This window comes from Cuculus canorus, chromosome 1, assembly GCF_017976375.1.
Source record: "Cuculus canorus isolate bCucCan1 chromosome 1, bCucCan1.pri, whole genome shotgun sequence".
In the NCBI taxonomy this organism is placed as follows: domain Eukaryota; kingdom Metazoa; phylum Chordata; class Aves; order Cuculiformes; family Cuculidae; genus Cuculus; species Cuculus canorus.
The window spans coordinates 3,854,429-3,875,346 of record NC_071401.1 but is presented as its reverse complement, the minus strand read 5'-3'; the positions used below and the strand labels follow the sequence as shown (position 1 = coordinate 3,875,346).

General features: G+C 40.7%; 1 protein-coding gene across 6 annotated transcripts in view; it reads left to right on the top strand.

Moving 5' to 3' along the window:
• Positions 1-20,918, top strand: part of PDGFD (platelet derived growth factor D) — a 150,139-nt gene that overhangs the window by 71,063 nt on the left and 58,158 nt on the right. For 2 of the 6 annotated variants that reach the window (XM_054056272.1, XM_054056275.1), the window contains exons 2-4: positions 13,679-13,883; positions 18,532-18,712; positions 19,356-19,397. In XM_054056272.1, the coding sequence (XP_053912247.1) occupies positions 13,679-13,883; positions 18,532-18,712; positions 19,356-19,397 (428 nt within the window). The remainder of the gene's footprint in view (positions 1-13,678; positions 13,884-18,531; positions 18,713-19,355; positions 19,398-20,918) is intronic. The other 4 variants (XM_054056276.1, XM_009561105.2, XM_054056273.1 and 1 more) reach the window with 3 other exon arrangements.

Genomic DNA, 20,918 nt, shown 5'->3' with positions numbered 1-20,918 from the left:
ATAACCCCATTGAAAATGTGTGAAATAGTGAATGAAATTCACAAATTTGGCTGAATCCAGACATTATTTTCATATCCAGAAGATAATTCAGAAAGTTAAAAAAAAAATAATTACATATTATATTTTAGTATTTGTTTAGAAAAATATGAAAATGTTTTCCTTTGGGTCAAACAGCTCATCTTATGTTGATATAAATAGGAAGCACCCCCTTCCCAATTCAACCTGTGAATAAAAACATCCATCATTTCTTCAACTCTAATTAATCGGTCAGAGAGGCATGCCTTGAATTTTCCGCTATACCAATATGAGCTAATTTAATTCAATTTCTCACAAATTCAGTGTATTACTGTGCTGGGCATTTACTGCTCGTGCTCCTCAGATTCTGCATCCTGTTCTTAGAGTTTTATTTTCCTTTTTTTTCATCTACTGCTCTGGTCAGATCCCTATAAGAATGCTGCTGATTTATTTGAGTAAGTGATGCGGTTCCAGGTTGCCTTACTGCTTTATGAGAATAGATTTGGCAGGCAAGCTTCATCTGTAAATGTCTGATCTGAGTTTAGTAGCATCTTAATAGGCCTCAGACAAGTGTTTTTAAAGGATGTTTTCATTTTAGTTCTTAGGAGAACTTCATGATTATTCTTTCCTTATCACTTAAATTGATATTGTGCATTGTGTGTAATTGTGCATTGAAGAAACAAATTGTCCATTAAGACGAGTTTAGTGGAACATTTGTTTCTTTTTTGGCAGAATGGTTCTCTGCATCCATTAAAAAGTAGAAACAAAAAAGTAAGACGTTTTGTTTAAGTCTTTATATATGAAATAACCAAGTCAATATTTATATGGGTAGACTTGAATTGGCAGGTGAGGGATTGCCAGTCCGTTAATTAAACAGAATGAATCAGCAAGCCTCGTAGCCTTTACCTTGTAGTCGCGTATCAGACAAATCCTCAGCAGATTGTGACCTGTGGGTCTGCTGGGATTTCAGATTTTGGGGGAAAGCCACCTCATTTTGTTAGTGTGTGCCAGCACTGACACTGCTGCACATGGGCAGGGAGGGAAGGAGGAAGGACTGCCTCCTCCTCACCAAATATTTGCTGCACAACTCTTAGTAGTGTTTGTTCATGTCAGTGTGGATATGAAAAGTGCCTACAGACCTGTAATATAGAGAGGAAGCACGGATGCAGGCAGCCTGTGCTATAGCATGCTGCATCCCATCAGTAACTCATGATGTTCTCGGGGAGCACAGCAAAGGCAAGAGGTCTGAAACCTTGTCCTGTGTCGTATACACTGAAAGAGCAAAGGCTGGGTTGACAAATCTGATCTGTGGTAAGGAGGCGGGATGAAATGTCTGCGTTCAATCCCCTCAGTGCTCCTACAGCTTCCCTGAGCTGGTGTCTGTCTCCTCCTGTCCCCTTCCACCATGGCTGAGTCCACCATCTCACCAGTCCTTGCAGCCGCCCAGCTTGAGCGGCGAGCAGAGAGGACAAATGGCTGAGTATGGGGGGAATCAGCGTTCATAACAGCTCATGATGCCTATAATGTTGGAAGTTTGGTTTAGTAGCAAATCAGAAGTGAACATCTGAGAAATATGGAGCTGTTGTGAGACAAGAAACAGCCTGAGAATGCAAAAAAAAAAAAAAATAACTTTAAATCAAGTAAATCAATTTGGAGGACAGCACCTGGTAGGATAGTAGTGCAGAGCTTTCTAAACAAAGCACTACTTACACTACTCACAACTGATTTTAGTAACACACAGTGCAGCTGTTATTTACCAAAGATGTCAGTTATTTAATTATATTTTATTCTAGAAGGTATTCAAGAATTTACCAAAGATGTCAGTTATTTACCAAAGATGTCAGTTATTTAATTATATTTTATTCTAGAAGGTATTCAAGGTCATAGTTGTGGTATTTTCTTAATTATAGTCTAAGCTATAAAACCCCCCAGAACATTTCACCCTGGAGAACCCAAATATTATTGTTGCAGTCCCATTGTATTGAGTACTCTTGAGTGTCTGGTGTAAAGTAGGACTTCTGAAGTCTAGAAGTCATGAAAGTTTTTAAATTTTATCCTTTGATGAACTATTATTGCAAGGTTTCCATGGAAAAGACTGAGATAAAGTTAGCAGGAATGACTGAAACTGGTTGGAAGTGCAAACAGACAATGGAAGAAAAAAAAGTCTCTGGAATTCTTTCCAAAAAATAGAAATCAGAAAAATACAATTTTGATTCCAAATTTGTCATTAATCTTGTTTTCATATATGTTCTGCCAAGCTGAATTTTTTGGTTTTCTTTCTTGTGTCAAGCACATGAACTTTAGCGTTTTTCCTCTTTTGGGCAAGGGTTCAACCTGGCAAGAGTGAAGCGGCTTGTAACTGTTCTTTTCTGAGCTTTAACTGCAATAAAAGAACATTTATTATTCCTCATTTTTTATTGGAAACTGACCAAAGCTTAGTTTTAGGCAGCACTATTGTGAATTTAATTTTATTTCTTTGTGTCATACCTGGTAACATCTGGCTTAAGGTTGCTGAAGCTCATAAGAAAAACCCTGATGTCATATGTTGTCTTCTTGTTATGTGTAAAGATAGACTGATGCTAATTTTTTTGTCTAACTGGACTGCAATCCTAGATGCTGTGAAAACGTATAAACCTAACTGAGTAAAAGTTGATTTTTTTGGGTAGTCCAGAGGGTGTCAAGGTAGCCTTCTGCATTTCAAGCGTTAGCATGGAAAAACATGTTCCTGCTTTGGAAATTGTGCAGTGTGTCCCTGTATCCATTCAATAGCTCTGATATGGGGTGTTCACAAAATCAAATTATGTGAGAGTACTGTGTTTATTGGACTTTCTCACCCTTTTTATCTCAATCACATAAGCCTCTTATCGGGTTCCTCTCCAGCCAAACAGCTGCTTAGAGCTGTGTTAGTCAACACGCAGCTGTACCTTTCTAATGGACAAGACCTTAGCACGTGAGGTTCATCTAGATGTGCAACATCGATACCGGCACAGAGCCTGGGTGAGACAGCAGTGAAATAGTTCCTTTTGACTTCGTCAGTCAATATAGGCTGAGGATGGACCTTCTAAACATAGGGTACACGCAGGCTGTAAGCCTTGGAGGCCTGGCATTGGTCTCCCCATACTGCATCCTGCATGCTCCCAGGGACCTACTCTGGTTGTACTTGAGCCAAACATGTCCCATTTGGTGTTCGGCCACGTGGACACCACTGCTGTGTGCTTCTGTGCTTTTTTTTGATGTGCAATCTGGGTCAAGAGAAGTAAGGCACAGCCTGAGATTTCTCCCTTAAATCCTCTACCCTGACATGCACAGGCATTTCTCCATACCATTAGGCTTTCAGCAAGACACAGGCAAAGTGGGTTTAGTTGGTTTATCATGTTTCTCTGGAAGCTTTAAGGTGAGGAGGGTGCTGACAGTTTCTGATGGTTAATGCTAGGTCGTCTCATGTCTTCTGGAAGCTGGAGGAGTGAAATGTGCTGCTTTGTCTTCCTGCTGGCGAGATGTGGAGCCAAAGCTGGCTGCATTTAACATTCTAACTGCTCAGTTCTTCTTCTGTCAAGTGTTTCACTGAATCCGCAGTCAAAGGATAACTTTGAAGTTTGGCTGTGCCTCCAGTGTTGTTACACAGAGGACTCCAGTTTTCTGTTTAAAAGTGAGAGTTCATTGAAAGCCCATGAAAGTGAAAGATTATTTAATTACTTCTTGATTTGCCAACTCAGCCCTATTCAGAGCATAAGGATACATAATGTCTGCTCCCCCTGGAGTCTTAGTAGAGTTCTGAATATCAGTTCCTCTGCACAGGTTTCAGTGTGTTTTCCTTTGGTTATGCAGTATCTGTTGTGGCTCTAACTTAACAAACCTAAGAGTGGGGAAAAGCATTACAAAAGCTTTGAGAACATGTGTAGCCGAAAGTCCTGGTCCTGCTCTGATCACATATTTTAACCCTGAAAGTGTGTGAGGTAGAGTTTATTTAATGGGTGAGGTGAACAGAAAAACTTCCAGGAAGAAAATCTCTATGCACATCTTCATTTTATTGTGACCTAGTTTGCTATTAAAAAAAAAAAAAAAAAAGGTAAACTAGTGATTTTTTATTTTATTGTTGTTTTAATTCTTCTTCTTAGTAATTTTCGGGGATCTTCTGGGTAAAGAACAAAACCTGGTTTTCTAAGGGTGTTGCCCAGTGAGGTTTTCGGAATAGAAATCTAGAAAGATATATTTAATTCCTTGTCCCATCCGTGGTGTGTTGAATGATATAAATAGTGTTTCTTTGGACTTAATAGTTCTTCCATCCTTTATCTTCTGCACTTTTCAGAGAGAGGTTATCTCTCATTTTGTTTCCATAGCGCACAACTATGGAAACAACAACGTTGATCAGAATCTCCAACCACCAGAACATTGATGATGAACATATTAGGTTTACGTATACAGGGAGCAAATACAATGAGATATCCGCTGTTAAACAGAACTGTAATGCAGTAGTCTGCTGACCTTGGAAGCACCTTTAACTGTGTATCTTTACTTGTTTTACATTTTTTCTAATTAATTTTGATTACATTACACTTTATGTTGCCCTTCGGTCCTGGGCATTACAATGAGGAAAAGTGGTTCAACTTATGCAGTAAGTATCACTAACTGCCTGGTAAATTCCACAATCAGAACTTAAAATGATGTGATTCTCATTGCTTGACATCTTTACCCTCACTGCAAAGCTGTGCTGAGCCAGTAATACAGAAAGCCGTGTACGGCTGGGGCTGAGTGCAGGTGGGATAGCTGCAGCAGGGACTGCATGTGGCAGCAGCAAAAGTTGAGCCTGAATGGTGGCTTAGCTCCACAACTTCTTAAGCTCTTCTTTTTTTTTCTGTCACACTTTTCCCCAACCCCCCAGCTTAAAAGGAATGTTTCCGATCACTTTCTCTTGGTAACCAGCCAAACAGCTGTTTTACCAGAAAGGACCTGGGATGCTGGGATGTGTAAATTGAGCCTTTGGAGCCAACTCCACTTCCAATTTTGGTTTTGGCTTACGGTAATCGGGAGGTGGATGTGCTGGTGTGAGAGATTGTTGCTGAATGTTGCACAGCAGCTCCTGAGCTTGTGGGCTGTGCTGATGTACACCCGCAACAGCTTCCCAGCCACTGGTCCCTGTATATTGGCAGTGAATGAGCTCTCCTGATCTTTCAGCCTATGTGGTTTTATTCTTTGGTGCTGGACTAAAGAAATCTTTAGATGGTCTTTTGCGGCAAGATCAAAGTGATAAAAGACCACAGCCAAGAATTTTCTGAATGCGCCTGGAAACTTTGTTAAATTGCACTATCTATTCACATGACATCTCTGCAGCGTTCTGATGCTAAACCTCCAGAGAAAATCCTAAGCACTTACATGAAAGATCTTCTGCACTTAAAGTCCTCAGTACTTTCAGCATGCATGACTTAAATTGCTTTCCAGACTGGGAAGGTTTATTGAAATGATGGAAAGCCATCCCTAAGGTCCTACTTGTGTTCTGCTTCCATGCTGGGAAAAGACCTCAGTGTCTACTGTCCTCTTCGCCCCAGTGCTGTGGCTTCCAGCAGAAGAAATCTGAGGCATGGGGGCAAATAGTGAGCCATGATGTGCTGTAGTCTAAACTGTCAGAGACACATGACAGCATGACTTGGAGCAGAGTGTAGAAAAGCTGATGGATCTTTGCTTTGTGTCTAAGTCTTGGGTTCTGGTCTCTGCTCCAAGAACTGCTTCTACATTTTATATCTAACCATTTCTTGGAAAATGGACAACCATTGTGAGGAGACAGAAGTGGTCTGAATTCCCTGAAGCAAATGGAAGAATTGGAACATAGGCTTCTATTTCCTTGAAAGAGATTTAATTGCTAGGCTATTGCAGAAAAAAGGAAAGGACTACCAACAGTCATATTTTGGTGCAGTGAGATCTGCCTATATTTGTTTGGGGTTTTTTAAAAGATCTATATAGCTGTAAGATAACTTAGGTCTTTAACGCACCTGCTTTAAAGGGATTGAAATATCTTCACAAGGTTTATCTTTGTGCAAGAAGTTGATATAGGGACCGTAAGAGACTAAAAGCACGTCCATGGCAAACTCAGTCCAAGGAAATGATGTCTGCTAGAATATTATTGTTAGAATCTCTATTATAAGAAGCAACCTTTCACTCCCTTCCAGAGATTTTGGATTTTCAATACTGACATAGCGGCTAAAGAAGCTCATGTGAGAAGAGAAAATTGCCTTGATTTCTCTTTCGAAACAGCTTGTCCTTTTACTGCCTCATGTTCTGAAGTATGACTTTCCATTCGGTAACTGCTTGCGTGTCTGCTACAGTATGTTTAACATGAGAAGCCTTTCCCCCTTTGACTGGAGTTTCTGTTTTATTGACATTTTTCTTTCCGTAAGGAAATTCCACATCTTGTTGAGTCTTAGGAATGCTTGACTGAAACAATTTCTGAAACAATACCTTAAAAAAGTTCTTTTTTGAGGCTTAAGCCATGACAAACTTCTGAGGCAAAAAAAAAAAATCCTTGCTTGGTCATAAAAATTTGAAAAATAACCAAGGGAAAATGGAGGAGGAGTGTATTTTCATTGCACCAGGAGGATTTGAAGGAAGCTTTCCACAAAGATCTGCTTACTTGAAGCCACTGCCTAAAGAGGATGATTTGGAGTGCCTACATCCACAGTGCACTAGTTCCTTGCAAAACACTGTGAGCCAAAGTCTGCTGTTGATATTCATGCTTAATAGCAATTGTGTCTATAATGAGCATCGTTTTGTCTGAGGCACTACACAAGTTTGTTATGAACCCGCCTTCTCATGGAGGCATCAGCACTCACTGCAGACTTCTGCTTCAGTTATCAGCTTTCCCCTAAGTTTTTTGCAGCACCAGGAGAGTGATTTTATCATGGCTTCTCAGGGTTTTATGTAGTTTTATTCTCATGATCGTGGGGTTATTTGCATTAGTCTTAGTCCACCTAATTAGAGCTACACATTCTTGATACACGCGTTTTCTTCTTTCACACTTAATTATGCAGTCACAAAAGAAAAATACATTCAGTTTGCTGTTAGTTTAAGAGTCCAGCAGAAAGATGCATTGCAACACTACAAACCATGAAAGAACTAGCAGTTAATGAAATTTTTTATATGTTGACCTAACATATGTTAATTTTCTATAGACACTTTTGGCTTAGTGTAATACATTCAGCATTCTTTTGCGTAGAACAAAATGACTCTCAAATAGTCAAAGGCATGTAATCCAAGTCACTGCAAATAGCAAATCACAGAAGTTGATTGCCCCATAAAAATAAGTAAGGGATTGTTCCACACATTATTCATCTGTGGAAGTCTGAGCAACGCACCCATCAAAGGGAACAAAGAAGAGTCATAGCCTTCATCCCACTAAAATGCAATCCAGACTGTTCTTCGTTTCAGAACCATTTCTTTAATACCACATTCAAAATGCAGTTAAGATAGTGACCATTCCACAGTACAAATAATATTATTAAATGAAAATAAAATAATGCTTATTATAGTGAGAATAATCTTAAAAGGCCGTCTCTATGAATTACATACCTGCGCTTCCTTATTCACTTAACGTTTTCATGAGTGGTCTTTGCTGAGGTCTTGTTCAACCATGGATTGACAATGTAATGCCAAGACTCACGGAACTGATCTGCACAGGACCACAGGCAGACTACTCAACATTCTGTTACAAAATGGATGTTGTCTCTGAATTGAATTTTAGACATCTGAGTTCTTTTTTTTTTGTTCTCTGATAGTTTCTGTACTGATATTCTGCATTGGTTAATTTTGCTTCTTTCAATTGGCTCAATTTTTCATTGCTTTGATATATCCTATATAAATACAAAACATATTCTTCTAGGAAGCCAATAATACTGACTATTTTTCCTCACCTCTAGTGGGATTTGGTCCACTTCTTAATTGCTCAATTACTGCGTGAGAAGTAACACATAGAGTGGTGCTAAAATGCTGATCTCTCATTTGGGTCTTGATCTAGCAATCTCCTTAAGTGTGAGCTTAAAATCACTTCGTTTTTAGTCTCACTGAAATAAACGGGACTACTGAAGTTTTATCAAGCTGAAAGCAACCTCAAGTAATGCTTTGGACATGACCTACCAATATACTCTTACATATGCATCCTTATACCAGAATATCTATTTTCTCAGCTTCCTCATAAGGGGCAATTTGCAATTTTTAGCCTGGCCAAGGTGGTGCTGTTCCTGTTCCTGTTACTGTATTGGCAATCATAGCCCTTTCACGCCCTTGGTCTTCTTGGAGAGCTGCTGGTGAGTCATGGTGGGAGCAGAGCTCACCTACGTGTGTTAGGCTTCTGTCCTTAAAAGGACAGCATTATCATATAGTATCTTTTTATCTATATTATCATATAGTAGCTTTTTCTTCAATAGAGAAAGCAGAAATGTGATATTGTGTTCACTGACTAGGATTCATTTTATTATTTATATTCACACACACACAAAAAAAATCTTTTTTAACAAGGTAGATGACCTTACAGTTTTATATCTTCCCAACAAGCTGTGACCAGTTATGGAATACACTATTTCAACCATGAACTCTGTCATCTTTTCCTAAGATTTACACAGAACCTTCTGGATAACAAATAAGGTTTCTCCTCATTGCAGGAGGGTGGGGGAATTAAAAAAAAAAAAAAAAGCCAATGAATATCTGAACAGGCTGTCATAAATACAGTTTGCTTGGCATGCCTGTCCCCAAGATGAACTGATTTGTGGCCTGGATTCAAAAATGTTTTACTGTTCTTTGCTTCTCACTCTGTGGTTTCAGCTATTTAGATCAGGCTAATTTTCAACTGAAGGAACTGAAGCGCTATTATTCTCCTGGAAGGTTATCTCATTTGTTTAAAAGATGGTGGCAAACCATTGACCTCTGTATTTGTTTGAAAGAGATCAGACATGGGGGAGGAGGTTTATATCTGGAAAACTCCCACTTGCAAACTCCCAAGGTCCTTTCCTGAAATAGCAAATAGTTTCACGAGTGGTAAAATGAACTTCACGTGGTTTCCAGCAACTCTTTCCTCAGCTGTAGCACTGAGTAAGCTCATCGAGTTATAATGCATGGTATTTAAGAAGGTAAATTTCTTGTCTTAAAACATGTCAGAATGTGATATCTTTTCAGTCTCTGCCACTGTATCAAAGATGTTAAGGTTGGCCAATCACTTCTACAAGGGGAATAAAGACAGAAGAAAGCTTGTACACAGGACACCACCTCAGGAAACGAGGCTATAATTCAAGAAACCTTAGAAAATTGGAACTAAATATTCCATTTTATTGGTTAGGTGTTTAGAAAAGGTCATTCTCTGAATTCTTCTTCTCCCTGAAGGAATCAACACTCATGAACTCTCCTTGCTCACTGGATGTCCAAGAACAGCTGTCAGATTAAGTATTAGCAAGTTCTAGTTGCCTTTTGGGTGGTTGTTTCTTTATTTTAGTGAAGGAATTAGTTGTCTGTTGCACAATAAAAGTGAACATCTTTCTGTAGTCATGACTGGTAGTAGCTTTAACAAAAATGTTTCAATACATTGCTAAAGCTTGCAAGGAAATGTAGGCATCCAGAACAGACACAGGATGAAATTCATGTCTCTAAGTCTTGCTGCTCATACAGCATGACATTAGGAGAACATAACCCGGGCTAGCAAGGAGAAATATTGGATGTGCTGTGTACTCATCATGGAGAGAGTCTTGAGACAAGCACAATTTTCTGAATATTGAACTAAACTTCCTTGTTCCCAGTTTGACACTCAGCTGCCCTCCATGCAAAGGGAGGAAGGCAAGCATTTCTGAAACTGCAGCTGTTTTGAGGACTTAAATGGGATCTCCTCTAACTTGGACAGCTGGACTATCGTGTATGCCATTGTGTTTAAAATTAGTGGTTGGGAAAGTATTAAAAGGAAAAGAAAAAAAAGATTAGTTTAGATAAATAAAACATAGAGCAAGCTGCTTCCCAGTCAGTTCAGACTCTCTGCAGGGAATTGACTCACTGCAAAGGTTGTCTCCCAACTTCCTTCTCATTCATCTTCCTTATGAGATAGTTTCCCTCCTGGAGTACAAGAATGTCTTTATGGATCTATCTTTGCTATCTAGAATGCCCTCCTTCTGTGCATTCCTCAAGTAGCCTTTTTTAACTCATGCCTTGACACCTACTTTCAATGATTATGAACTGATATTATATACTTTTTAGTAAATGTAGCAAGCAGTGTGCTATCCACTGTTGTCTTTTATTTACTCCCATAAAGCATTATGGAATACAATTCATGTGTGACTTTCAAGACACTGTATAATAATGCGTTCTAGTGCATTACAACATGAGACACTCCAGTTCCTTGAAAGTGGCACTGCCTTTTCCTTTGCCTACATCTTTTCTCAAGTGTGGGTTTTTTTTCCCAACTATCCCTATGGCCATTGTCTGCTTTCCATGAGTTCCTGCAGTGCATCTGATGAAGACAATGCTTGTCTGCTTGAAAAGTTGTCATTTTAGTTTCACATCTTCGTTGCTACAAGGAGTTCGAGAGTTGCTCACATCTCCTCAAGCTGTTTCCCAGATGCTTGATGATTCATGAAGATCCAAACTCCAGAGACCGAGTTTGGGTTGACTGTGTTCCCATGTCTATCTAAGCCAGTTAACTCTGCAAAATCCCACTGAAAATCACCTTAGAAAACTAGTGCTTTGGTTCCAGTCCTGGCTACACCACTTTAGGTTGTAATTTAGTATGTGGGGGGAGAGGTAAAAAGGAATCAAGCTGTTTCAGAGTCTACTGCAGTATCAGGTGAAGGCTCTGAGTGGCTTTGCATTTCATCCCATGTGAGATACAGAAACGGTATTTATGGCCATTCTTAGCCATAGAAAAGTCGTGACAGAGTCCACTTTCTTGCGGTGCAGGAATGCTGGTAACATACATTCTCAGCTGGTGTGCTGAGTAAAGTGCACAGATTTTTTTGTTTGGGGGTGTATATATATGAGCACTTTTGAAAGATACTGTCCTAGCCCTCTACTCTCAGCAGCTGGCAAGTCCAGAGTAAAGCCTGTACTAGGCTGGCAGGGGAAAGGGAACCTTTCCCTCAGAAGCTTGAATCACACAGTGAAATGTGTGCTGATAGTGGGAAGGTGACAAGAGTTTGCTGTCCAAGAAAGAAGAGCAAAGTACTCTCAGGTATAGAATGAATTCTGTCGTGTTTTAGCACAGTAACTTTTGTTCTGACTCAGGAAATGATTGTTTCATTCAAAAATGCAGAATTTGCTTTCATCAAAACTGTTTTATTTTTATCCCTTTTCTTGGGCATTTTGGACATAATCCTCTGAAATAACTTGTCCTCTTGGGCGTGCTGGGTGTTTTCAGAGTCCAAAGATCCTCAGCATTTCAGTAGGAACTCAGTGGTGTTGGCTGGACATTTTGTTTCATTCCAGCTTAGAGGAAAAAAAAATACAAAACCAGGGGTGTCTTTTTTTCCCACAAAAGGAAAAAAAAAAAGAATAAAATAAAGTAGTAAACAGACTGTAGTCTAAATGTTCCTGATAAAAATTGCAACAAAAATTATAGGTGTATTGTCACTGAATTGTCACTTTTCCAGTGCAAGTTGTTTGGTCCAAACAGAACAAACCAAAGCAAAATAGCCTCGTTCTACACTTTATGAGCTGTGGAGTCAGGGCTCTGTTTGCTTAGAAAGGGTGGCTCAGGGTGTGAGAACATTTCATCTTAAATGAAAGCATCTCAGAGAGATGTCACAAATAGATCTTTGGAGATAGTTTTTACAGGAAACTCAGACTTTTCTAAGTTTCAGGTTGTTTGGAAGCTAGAATTATTACCCTGTCAGATGCATACAATGCACTGTTGACACTCAACCACATTTTGCTTACAGCTACGTGCAGGGAAGTATTTACAGCTAGGAATCAGTGAAAAGCAACCTGAAAAATAGATGTGCTTACCATGAAGTTTGTGCCATTTCTCTGAGTTCCTCTTTTCCATAAGCATTTATGAAACAATTATATTTTTTTACATAAAGTGCTTAGAAAACTTCAGTCACACATTAGGTTTTATTTTAAGGAAGAGAACTTTGATTACTGTCTGTGACAGATGGCCGTAGCTGGTTGTTTACTTTGATTTTGTATTTCCAACCTTTAGAGTGGCTTGGCAGGAGAAATTTCCCCCACCACTCCCCTCTGCTCTCCCTAAGAAGCCAAATTCAGGAGAAGGCACCAGTTTTATACTTCTGTTGCTTGCAGCAGAACTGGAGGTAGACCTGATGTTCAGCAGAACACAAGCTGACATTCAGTTCAAGATTAGGACACCAGACTTTAGGTATTTCCAAGAAGGTGAGAGTCCAAGTTGCCATAGTAAGTGGAGGTTTTGTCGATGCAGTTGACTGACATAGGACATGTCTGAGTGTAGCTCTCACTGACTATGTTAGAAGGGGCTCAGCTTGCCCACGTGCAGGTGGCTCTGGGAGCTTCTGCAGGACTTTTGCTGGGATCTGCTGGGTGTTCTGCTGGACCTCATTGTCATCAGGAAAGAAACCCTACCATGTCTTATTGTTAGAAATCTCTCCGTGAATAACTGAACTGAGCCCTAGGTCCCCACACGCCACACGGGGAACACAGACAGCTGTCTCACAGGTGGAGGCTCAGATCTGAGCATCTTAACTGGGAACTGAATTCTGCCGTGATCTGTGTGTTGTCTCAGAACCTTCTGATCTTCAAAATACCACCACACTATAGTTGCGAATGCACGAAAAAATAGTTGTTTGCAGTTCTTTGCTGCTGGAAACCAAGTTCCAGTATCAGTAACAGCTTGATGATGCCAATGCTTGGTGCAACTGAGAAGGTGTTTTGACTTTTAGAGAGCTGGATCTTGCCACAGTTCCTGTTATCCCTGAAGCCAGGGTTTTACAGGAGCTGAGGTTTTACCTCAGTATAAGTAAACTTTAGGGCCAGTTGAGTATTTACTCAGGCAGAAGTTGTAGAGTTTTAATGAAGTAAGGACTTGGCTACTTGTTTGAGGTTACTCAGTAAGACAGTTAGTGGGACAGTTTCAGTTACGTTACTGTAAACATGGAGTAGCTATTTGTGTTGATGGTCTATTGGTGGCAAATGATTCATATCGTATGTATGAAATGAAAATGTGATCTAACACATGCTTCTGGGATGGAGATACTTAAGCACAATAAACAAACCTTGACTCACTCACTGGCACTTTTCTGCAGCTTTTGGTTGGAAGGCATCTCTCCTCAGAGCACCAGATTTGGGAAGCAGGGCTGTTTATCTTTTTACTTCACTCTGTCTCTTATAATTGTTTTCAAGCTTGCAGCTTTTATTAAAGTTTAAATGTTATTTTAAAACCAAAATGATGAGAAAGAAATTAAATAATCTGTACCAATGTAAACGTAATAATATATTTTTTCATAAAATAGAAGAGTCTATGTGGCTGAGCAGTGTTGTTCTTGTTGTTTATAGGGGGGAGAATTAAGATAAAATACACTGTGCTTACTATTTAATAAGTGCTCCTAGACTCAACTTTTTGTAGACTTTAAATGCAAATAATTTGTGCTGTGTTATAAACTGTTGTGTTTTTTTGCCTTCCTGTAACTGGAACAACATACTAATTTCTACAAGTTGTGACTACTAACAGAGAGCAATCACCTCACAGACTTGTACCGAAAAGAAGAGACCATCAGCGTGGCAGGGAATGGCTGCATCCACAGTCCTCGCTTCCCCAGCAGTTACCCCAGGAATCTCCTGCTGACGTGGCGGCTCCACTCCCCAGAGAACACCAGGATCCAGCTGGCTTTTGATAATCAGTTTGGACTGGAGGAGCCTGAAAATGATATCTGCAGGTGAGTGGCCAGTGGAAATTTGCAAAGGGCTCCTTAACACCACCTTTGAGCTTAAGAGTGTGGCCACTGGCATGAGAGTGCAAACCAAAACTGGGTATCTCTGGTCAGGTCTAGGATGGACCTACTTGGTGGAGGATCTTCCAACCCAAAGTGGTCTTTGAGTTTGTAAATAAACTGAGCTGTCCTAAACTTGAAGCAGTTTGGGCAGGTTTTAGTCTTTCTGTAATATTTCAAGCACGAGGCACTTCTGTGCTCAAATACAGCTACCTAACAACTCAGATACTACTTTAATAGGATTTTGTCCTCTATCACCTCTGTCATATTTCAGCCAGGCAAAACCCCATCTTTTTCACTAAGTGGAAGGAGGTATGAGTGAATAGGTCTGTGTTTATACTGGGGTGTGAGGGACAGGTAAAAATGCATTGAAAAATATAACTATGTTATTCAAATTATTTGTTATTCTTCATTGTTACTCTTCACTGCTACAATTTCTTTTAAAACTTTTAAATACGGGTCCACAAAGATAAGTATACTCTGGTACAACTAATAATGTATACTTTGATATATCATGATTGGTTTGTTTTCCCCTTTTAAAAAGAAGTGATGATAAGCTCAGCTGATCTGGTGGATAAACTGCTTTGCATTAGCAAAGCGCAGAGGTGAATCCTGCCAACATCCACTAAAACAGTATAAATCTATGGAGTTTTTTGTTTATATTTCTTTTATTCAGCTCTCTGTTCTGCAGGAGAGAGCAGGCTCAAGATTCCCATGTGCTCCAAAAGACGGATTGCTCTGGTGCTACTTACATAAAGTGGTCAAGTCCCAGCTTCCAGCTCTCTGCCCGATCATGTTGTTACTTACGCAGAGAGCTGGGTTGTTAGGATTTCTGCACACTCGGCCTCTCTTATCTTATCTTCTTTATCAATTAATTTGCATTTATAGGGTTTGGCAGCTTTGTGGGGGTTTTAGAAGGTGGATTTTTTTTCTTGTTGTCCTTTGTTAATTTTCTGCGTTATCCGTAGAGAGAACCATTTATGTAGGTTTGTGTTCTATTTAGTAATAAAAGAATGCAGCCTGAAACTGGCTCTCGTTCCCTGCGCCTTGATGGTGTTGGCAGACGCTGCTCTGCTCTGGTACTGTTGGTCCAAGATCAGCAGCTGTCAGTAATGACAGTAACCTCTGAACACCGCAAACGCTTTCCCAGATTGAGAGCCTAACGCATACAGAAGCAGCCTGTTAATATTTACATAGTGGATAAACTATGGCTGACCTTAAGGTATTGCAGCTTTGAAATGGAGGGCTAATTCACTGTGGAAAATAAGTATTCTTTGTCAAGAACCATTAAAGGTGGTGGCACTCTGAGGGGAGGTGAAGCTCTTACTGGCGTTATGGGTTTGGGGACCATCTTGGAAGACCGTCTGCCTCCTTCTTCCAGAGCAGCTAATTCAGGATGCAGAGGGAAGCAAAGACCTTCCATCATCCATAGTGTCTATAGAAGCTGAAGAAATATCACATTCTTTTCTGCAATAAAGCTTTCTCTGGCGTTCCTGGAAGACCTTTATTTGTGTAGTGTTACTTCCAGAGTGAGGAATTTCTCAGGCAGACAGCTTGTGATGGCTTTAAGCCTGTTAAGTACAGGGTGTATAGATAGATTTTTTGCTGATGCTCAGTATGCTTTTCAAAACTAGGTCCTTTCTGCAACTTCCCTCCCTGACAATCCCTGCAGTGCTGCTTTAGAGACAGCCAGGCATGTTTTAATTGAAATGAACGCTGAGAGCTGAGCATGTGCTTGAATGCTGTGCATCTTGGACAAGTAATCCAGGACCTCTGTGTCTTACCTTCCTTTTGTACTTGCTTTTGACCTTTTGCTTTTTTTTTTCAGAAACTTCCTAGTGTTTTCTTGCACTTTTTCATTAATGCTAATTATTGTAATGTGCATACTGTTGAGACTGAGCTGACTGAAATTCATTCAGGCTGCAGAATAAAAAGGTGTATTTTAGCCGCTTCAGAAGGAGGGGTAATATTGAAAGATCCACAGAAATTTCTAAGAGTGCCATTAGCATTTCCTCAGGCACTTGGTAAGAGATGATTCCAAAAAGCAATTAAATTACCCAGCCACTGAGGCTCTTTGGATGCACAGAAACAACCGAGATTGCACCTTCTTCCATGGTCATTACAGCAAAGCTTCTGCTCTCGAAAGCAGAAAACCCATGGATTTGCCTTGTTTTTTCTACCAGTTAGTCTGGCTCCTGGCCTCAAAAGGTGGAGGTCAGTCAGGGCAATTTTCACCAAAGCCTACAAGGTTATCTTATGTTGAAAACTCTACAACCTCTTGCGTTATGACGAGGATTCACAGGCTGTTGTGCTGCCCAGGGGGCAGTGGTGGATGCTCATGGGGGGAGATCTGCCCGGGTTCCACGGCCATTACCATGAGGGAGTGGGAGCAGAGGACACTGGAGAGAGCCTGAGACAACTTTAACTCAGTCTGGAACTAAACTTCATAGTGTCAGGGAAAAAAGCATTTGTTTCAGCAGAGTTTGGACAGATTTAAGTGATTTGGTTATGGCAAAGCTGTTATTTTCTGTTCTGTGCAATTTGGGGTTGGTGAATATAAAAGCAGCAGTGCTGATATTCCCAAGCCACATAGTACTTGAATTTATTTCTTTTTTTTACATGAGCTTTCAGCAAAAAAAAGAAACGCAGATCTGTTATTTACAGAGCTGTTCAGATCCCACAACTGGGTAGGGAGGCAGACGTTTGGCTCATAGACCCAGGGATGGGGAGCAGCACATTTCTAGTAGGAGTCAGTTAACAATCTTGAACTCACTCTTTGGAGGGAACACATGCTTTAATAATCAAAACCTTTCCTGGTAAAGATCTCCAAAAGTTTAAAACTTAACTGTACTGTGGGGATGGCAGCTCTCCCCATCTCTCATTGCCTGTGGTCAGGCTGCCCGTCTTTTCATCACCATATCCCTTGCTGGCCACAATGTGTGGGGCCTAATTCCACAGATATCAAGGGACTGTTTTTCTCATAGATGTAGTGAGCTCAGGACTTTATTCTCTGCCTTCTTTATTCTCCGGCTCAAGAAATGAACTCAGTAATGACCCAAGCCAGCAAATCTTCAAGCTATGGCAGTGAGTGCTGTCACTGTGTCATCTCATCCCTGGGGTTTAATGTCTGCTGCTTCTGGCAGAGCCCTCTTTAGGCTGAGGGGCTCCACAGCTGTAGCATGTGTGCCTGACCAAGGTGTGACCTTGCACAGGTCAAGACATACTGTTGCTTTTCCCCTGATGACAGCATCCACACGAAAAGCAGAGGAGTCCCTGTTGTGGCACGCAGACTGCGAGCCTTTTCTGCCTGAAAGCTTGAAATGAGTCCTTCAAACAATCTATCAGGAGCGACATGCCGCCTAGAAATAAAATCCTAAAAGGCACTTTACAGCAACATGCGCTTTCCCATGTCCTCCCAGCATCTCCCTTTGCTTCTAGCACATCAGCAGCCCTCTGACAGGTGACCTGGGGGTGCTGGTTGACAGCCGACTGAACATGAGCCAGCAGTGTGCCCAGGTGGCCAAGAAGGCCAATGGCATCTTGGCTTGTATCAGAAATGGGGTCACCAGCAGGTCCAGGGAGGTTATTCTCCCTCTGTACTCGGCACTGGTGAGACCGCACCTTGAGTCCTGTGTTCAGTTCTGGGCCCCTCACCACAAGAAGGATGTTGAGGCTCTGGAGCGTGTCCAGAGAAGAGCAACAAAGCTGGTGAGGGGGCTGGAGAACAAGTCTTATGAGGAGCGGCTGAGAGAGCTGGGGTTGTTTAGCCTGGAGAAGAGGAGGCTGAGGGGAGACCTTATTACTCTCTACAACTACCTGAAAGGAGGTTGTGGAGAGGAGGGAGCTGGCCTCTTCTCCCAAGTGACAGGGGACAGGACTAGAGGGAATGGCCTGAAGCTCCGTCAGGGGAGGTTCAGGTTGGATATCAGAAAAAAATTCTTCACAGTAAGAGTCATTGGGTACTGGAACAGGCTGCCCAGGGAGGTGGTCGAGTCGCCTTCCCTGGAGGTGTTTAAGGAACGGGTGGATGAAGTACTTAGGGACATGGTTTAGGGAGTGTTAGGAACGGTTGGACTCGATGATCCAATGGGTCCTTTCCAACCTTGTGTGATTCTGTGATTCTGTGATTCTGTGAAGCAAGCGGGAGCTGGTGGCTGCTGTTGCAGGGAGTTGGGGGACCACCAGAAAGTAGACAAGTGCTTGCAGCTGCTCAGGTTGGGCAGCCGACCTTACATAATATATTATCGGGTCTCTAAATTATTTATTCATCACGTAAAACACAATGTGCGTGTTTACTGTGTACTAAGCACATGCAAATGTGTCTCATTGCTATTTTAACAGGGTAGAAAACACTCTGTCATGTTTCAGGAGCCCAGAACTCTGTCATTTGAGCACTCAGGCAATAGCTTGCAGCTTAGTGTATTTTGTGCTACACGAGAATGTCCACCATCTGTAATATTCAGCCTGATGTTTTGCAGTGGAAAGTGAGGGACGATTGTCTTTCTGTCTCCGGCTGTATTCCTGCTTCTGTCTATTTGCAACCGTGTTCTGTAACCAGAGTTTGTGAAAACTAATCCTTCAAACTGGTTCCCAGGTATGACTTTGTGGAAGTGGAAGATATATCAGAGACCAGCACAGTTATACGGGGACGGTGGTGTGGACACAAGGAAGTACCTCCAAGAATAACATCAAGAAGGAATCAGATAAAGATAACCTTCAAATCCGATGACTACTTTGTGGCTAAACCCGGATTCAAGATTTGTTACTCCCTTGTGGTAAGTTACCTTACTCTGTCGTGGGTGAGAGACAGATTATGATGTAAGAGCATTGGTACTTGAAGACTGGATGGTGCAGCTAACTGCATTGGATCAAAGCACAAATTGATTGAAAGTATTTTCATTCCAGCAACTACATTAATACAGATCAAAGTATTTTCGACATCCTGTCATTAAATATAAAATAAAGTCAAGTCCAGGCCAAGATTTACACCAATAACATGTTTCAGAAGCACCAACTTTCTGAACTAGGGCTGCAGTGCCAGTGCCTCAACAGATGCTGCAGAAATAGCAAAGAAATGGCTGCTCTATTAAGTCTCTTCTTATGTACATTTGAGTTCAAATAAAAATACCTTGAGGGGTTATGGCTGTGATTCTGAGTTAGATGTAGAGTAGTTTTTGATACGTGCAAGACAATGTACTAAGGTTCAGGCTGTATTTTTAATCAGATATAAACATCCTCCGTATAATCAATGGCATTAGCAGTGTATCATGTAATGTTTCAGTGAGATGAAAACCACCTCTTATTTTATTTTGGTTTTGTCTTTAGGGAGCAGGAATAGTCACTGAAGTAAGCAGATTTTGATAGAAATATGTATTGCTTTGTAATGTCCTGATTAATATTATAATGCTTTTGGTGCAGTGTAGCTCGAAAGAGGCAGATTTTGCAAACACTCAGGAAATGGTAAGCATTAATTTATTATACCGTTATCATTATATTTTCATATCCATCACACTTCTTATTCCCTTTTTTATTCAATCCAGCGTTTTTTAACAGGAATAAGAAAGCCTGGAATAGCAGTAATGTTAATGTTGTAACAGGAGACATCCACTGCTTGAGTTGTTTCACTTCAGCTTCTCAGTTTTGCATGCATCTATACCTATGTACGCTAAAAAGTCCATAAATAGCACACTGTGAAGAAAACTCTAAAGATATAAAGATTGTGCTCCCTTGCATTTCAGTTGTTAGGCTTCTAGTGGAGTAAGGCATTGCACTGTGAGTAAATCCTGAGCTCTAATTTACTCTAATTTGAAGGTAATCTATTAAAACTAAAATTTAAGCAGAACAATCTATGAAAGATCACTGGGCATAAAAATGAGACAGTGAAGCAGCCTCTCTTTATGCTACTCATATTTCAGTCCAGCCACAAAACCGATGCTACATTTAGCAAGCTTTATTCCAGACCACATATAGCTAGTCTGATAGTATTAGGCTTTCCAAAAAATGAGTGTTATCACTCAAACACAGGACTTTCTGCACTAGAAAGCTCAAAAAAAGGGCTACTGTATTTATCTAATCTCAGAACTATGAGTAAATAGAAGAATACTCTCCAAGTGCATCCTCTGAATGAAATACTGTGTTTTTCTTAGAAGGGAGACGCACAGGTGATTAGTGGCATTGCACGTGACCATGAGCTGGAAGCAGGGGTGATACATACTTAGCTGGTTTTCAGATTCCAAACCATACAACCTAAAACTCCAGAATTAATATTCAGAAGTGTCGGCCCTTATTCGATAGTCCCCACAGTCGCTTAGAGCTCAGTTCATAGATATGCTGAGTGCTGCTGACCCCTGAAGGTTGAACTCATTGTGCGTTTCTAGGTGGCAAACCAGGCAGTATTAATGAAGCATGCAAGGACATATGATATCGTGTATCAGATGAAATGAAAGATCTTTGTATTGCTTTTTTTAATTCCCTTTGTAACCTGCTCCAAGACTAGGTTATTTCTCAGGACTTCCTTGGAAAATGGTATGCAAGATACATGTGAATCTTTAACTCCATATTTTCCTTCAATTTGGTGTTTAGATCTGCATGGCAGTTGTTTATTTCTATACCAGACCCTGACTGATAATTTTACATAGAAAACTGAAGATAGCAATTTGCAGAGTTCCCTGGAGTTTATTGATACGCTGCATCTCCTGAGTGAGGTGCCGTAATGGCTGGGTGAATTTCTCCCTATTACACATGTAGGCAAACAGCCTCACAGCCTTCCTTTGCTCTCTGGCCTGCTCATTTATGAATCTTCAAGGAAGTCAGTTAAGTTCACTTCATTTGATGCAGATCAAGTTTTTACTTAGTTCAGCACTTTGCATGAGGCACAAATGAGGCACTGCAGAGCTTAGCAGAAACATCCTTCATTATCTTCTTGTGCTTGTGGTTTTGCATTAACTTGACATTTCAGTACCATTTAGAGAAACAAAAAAG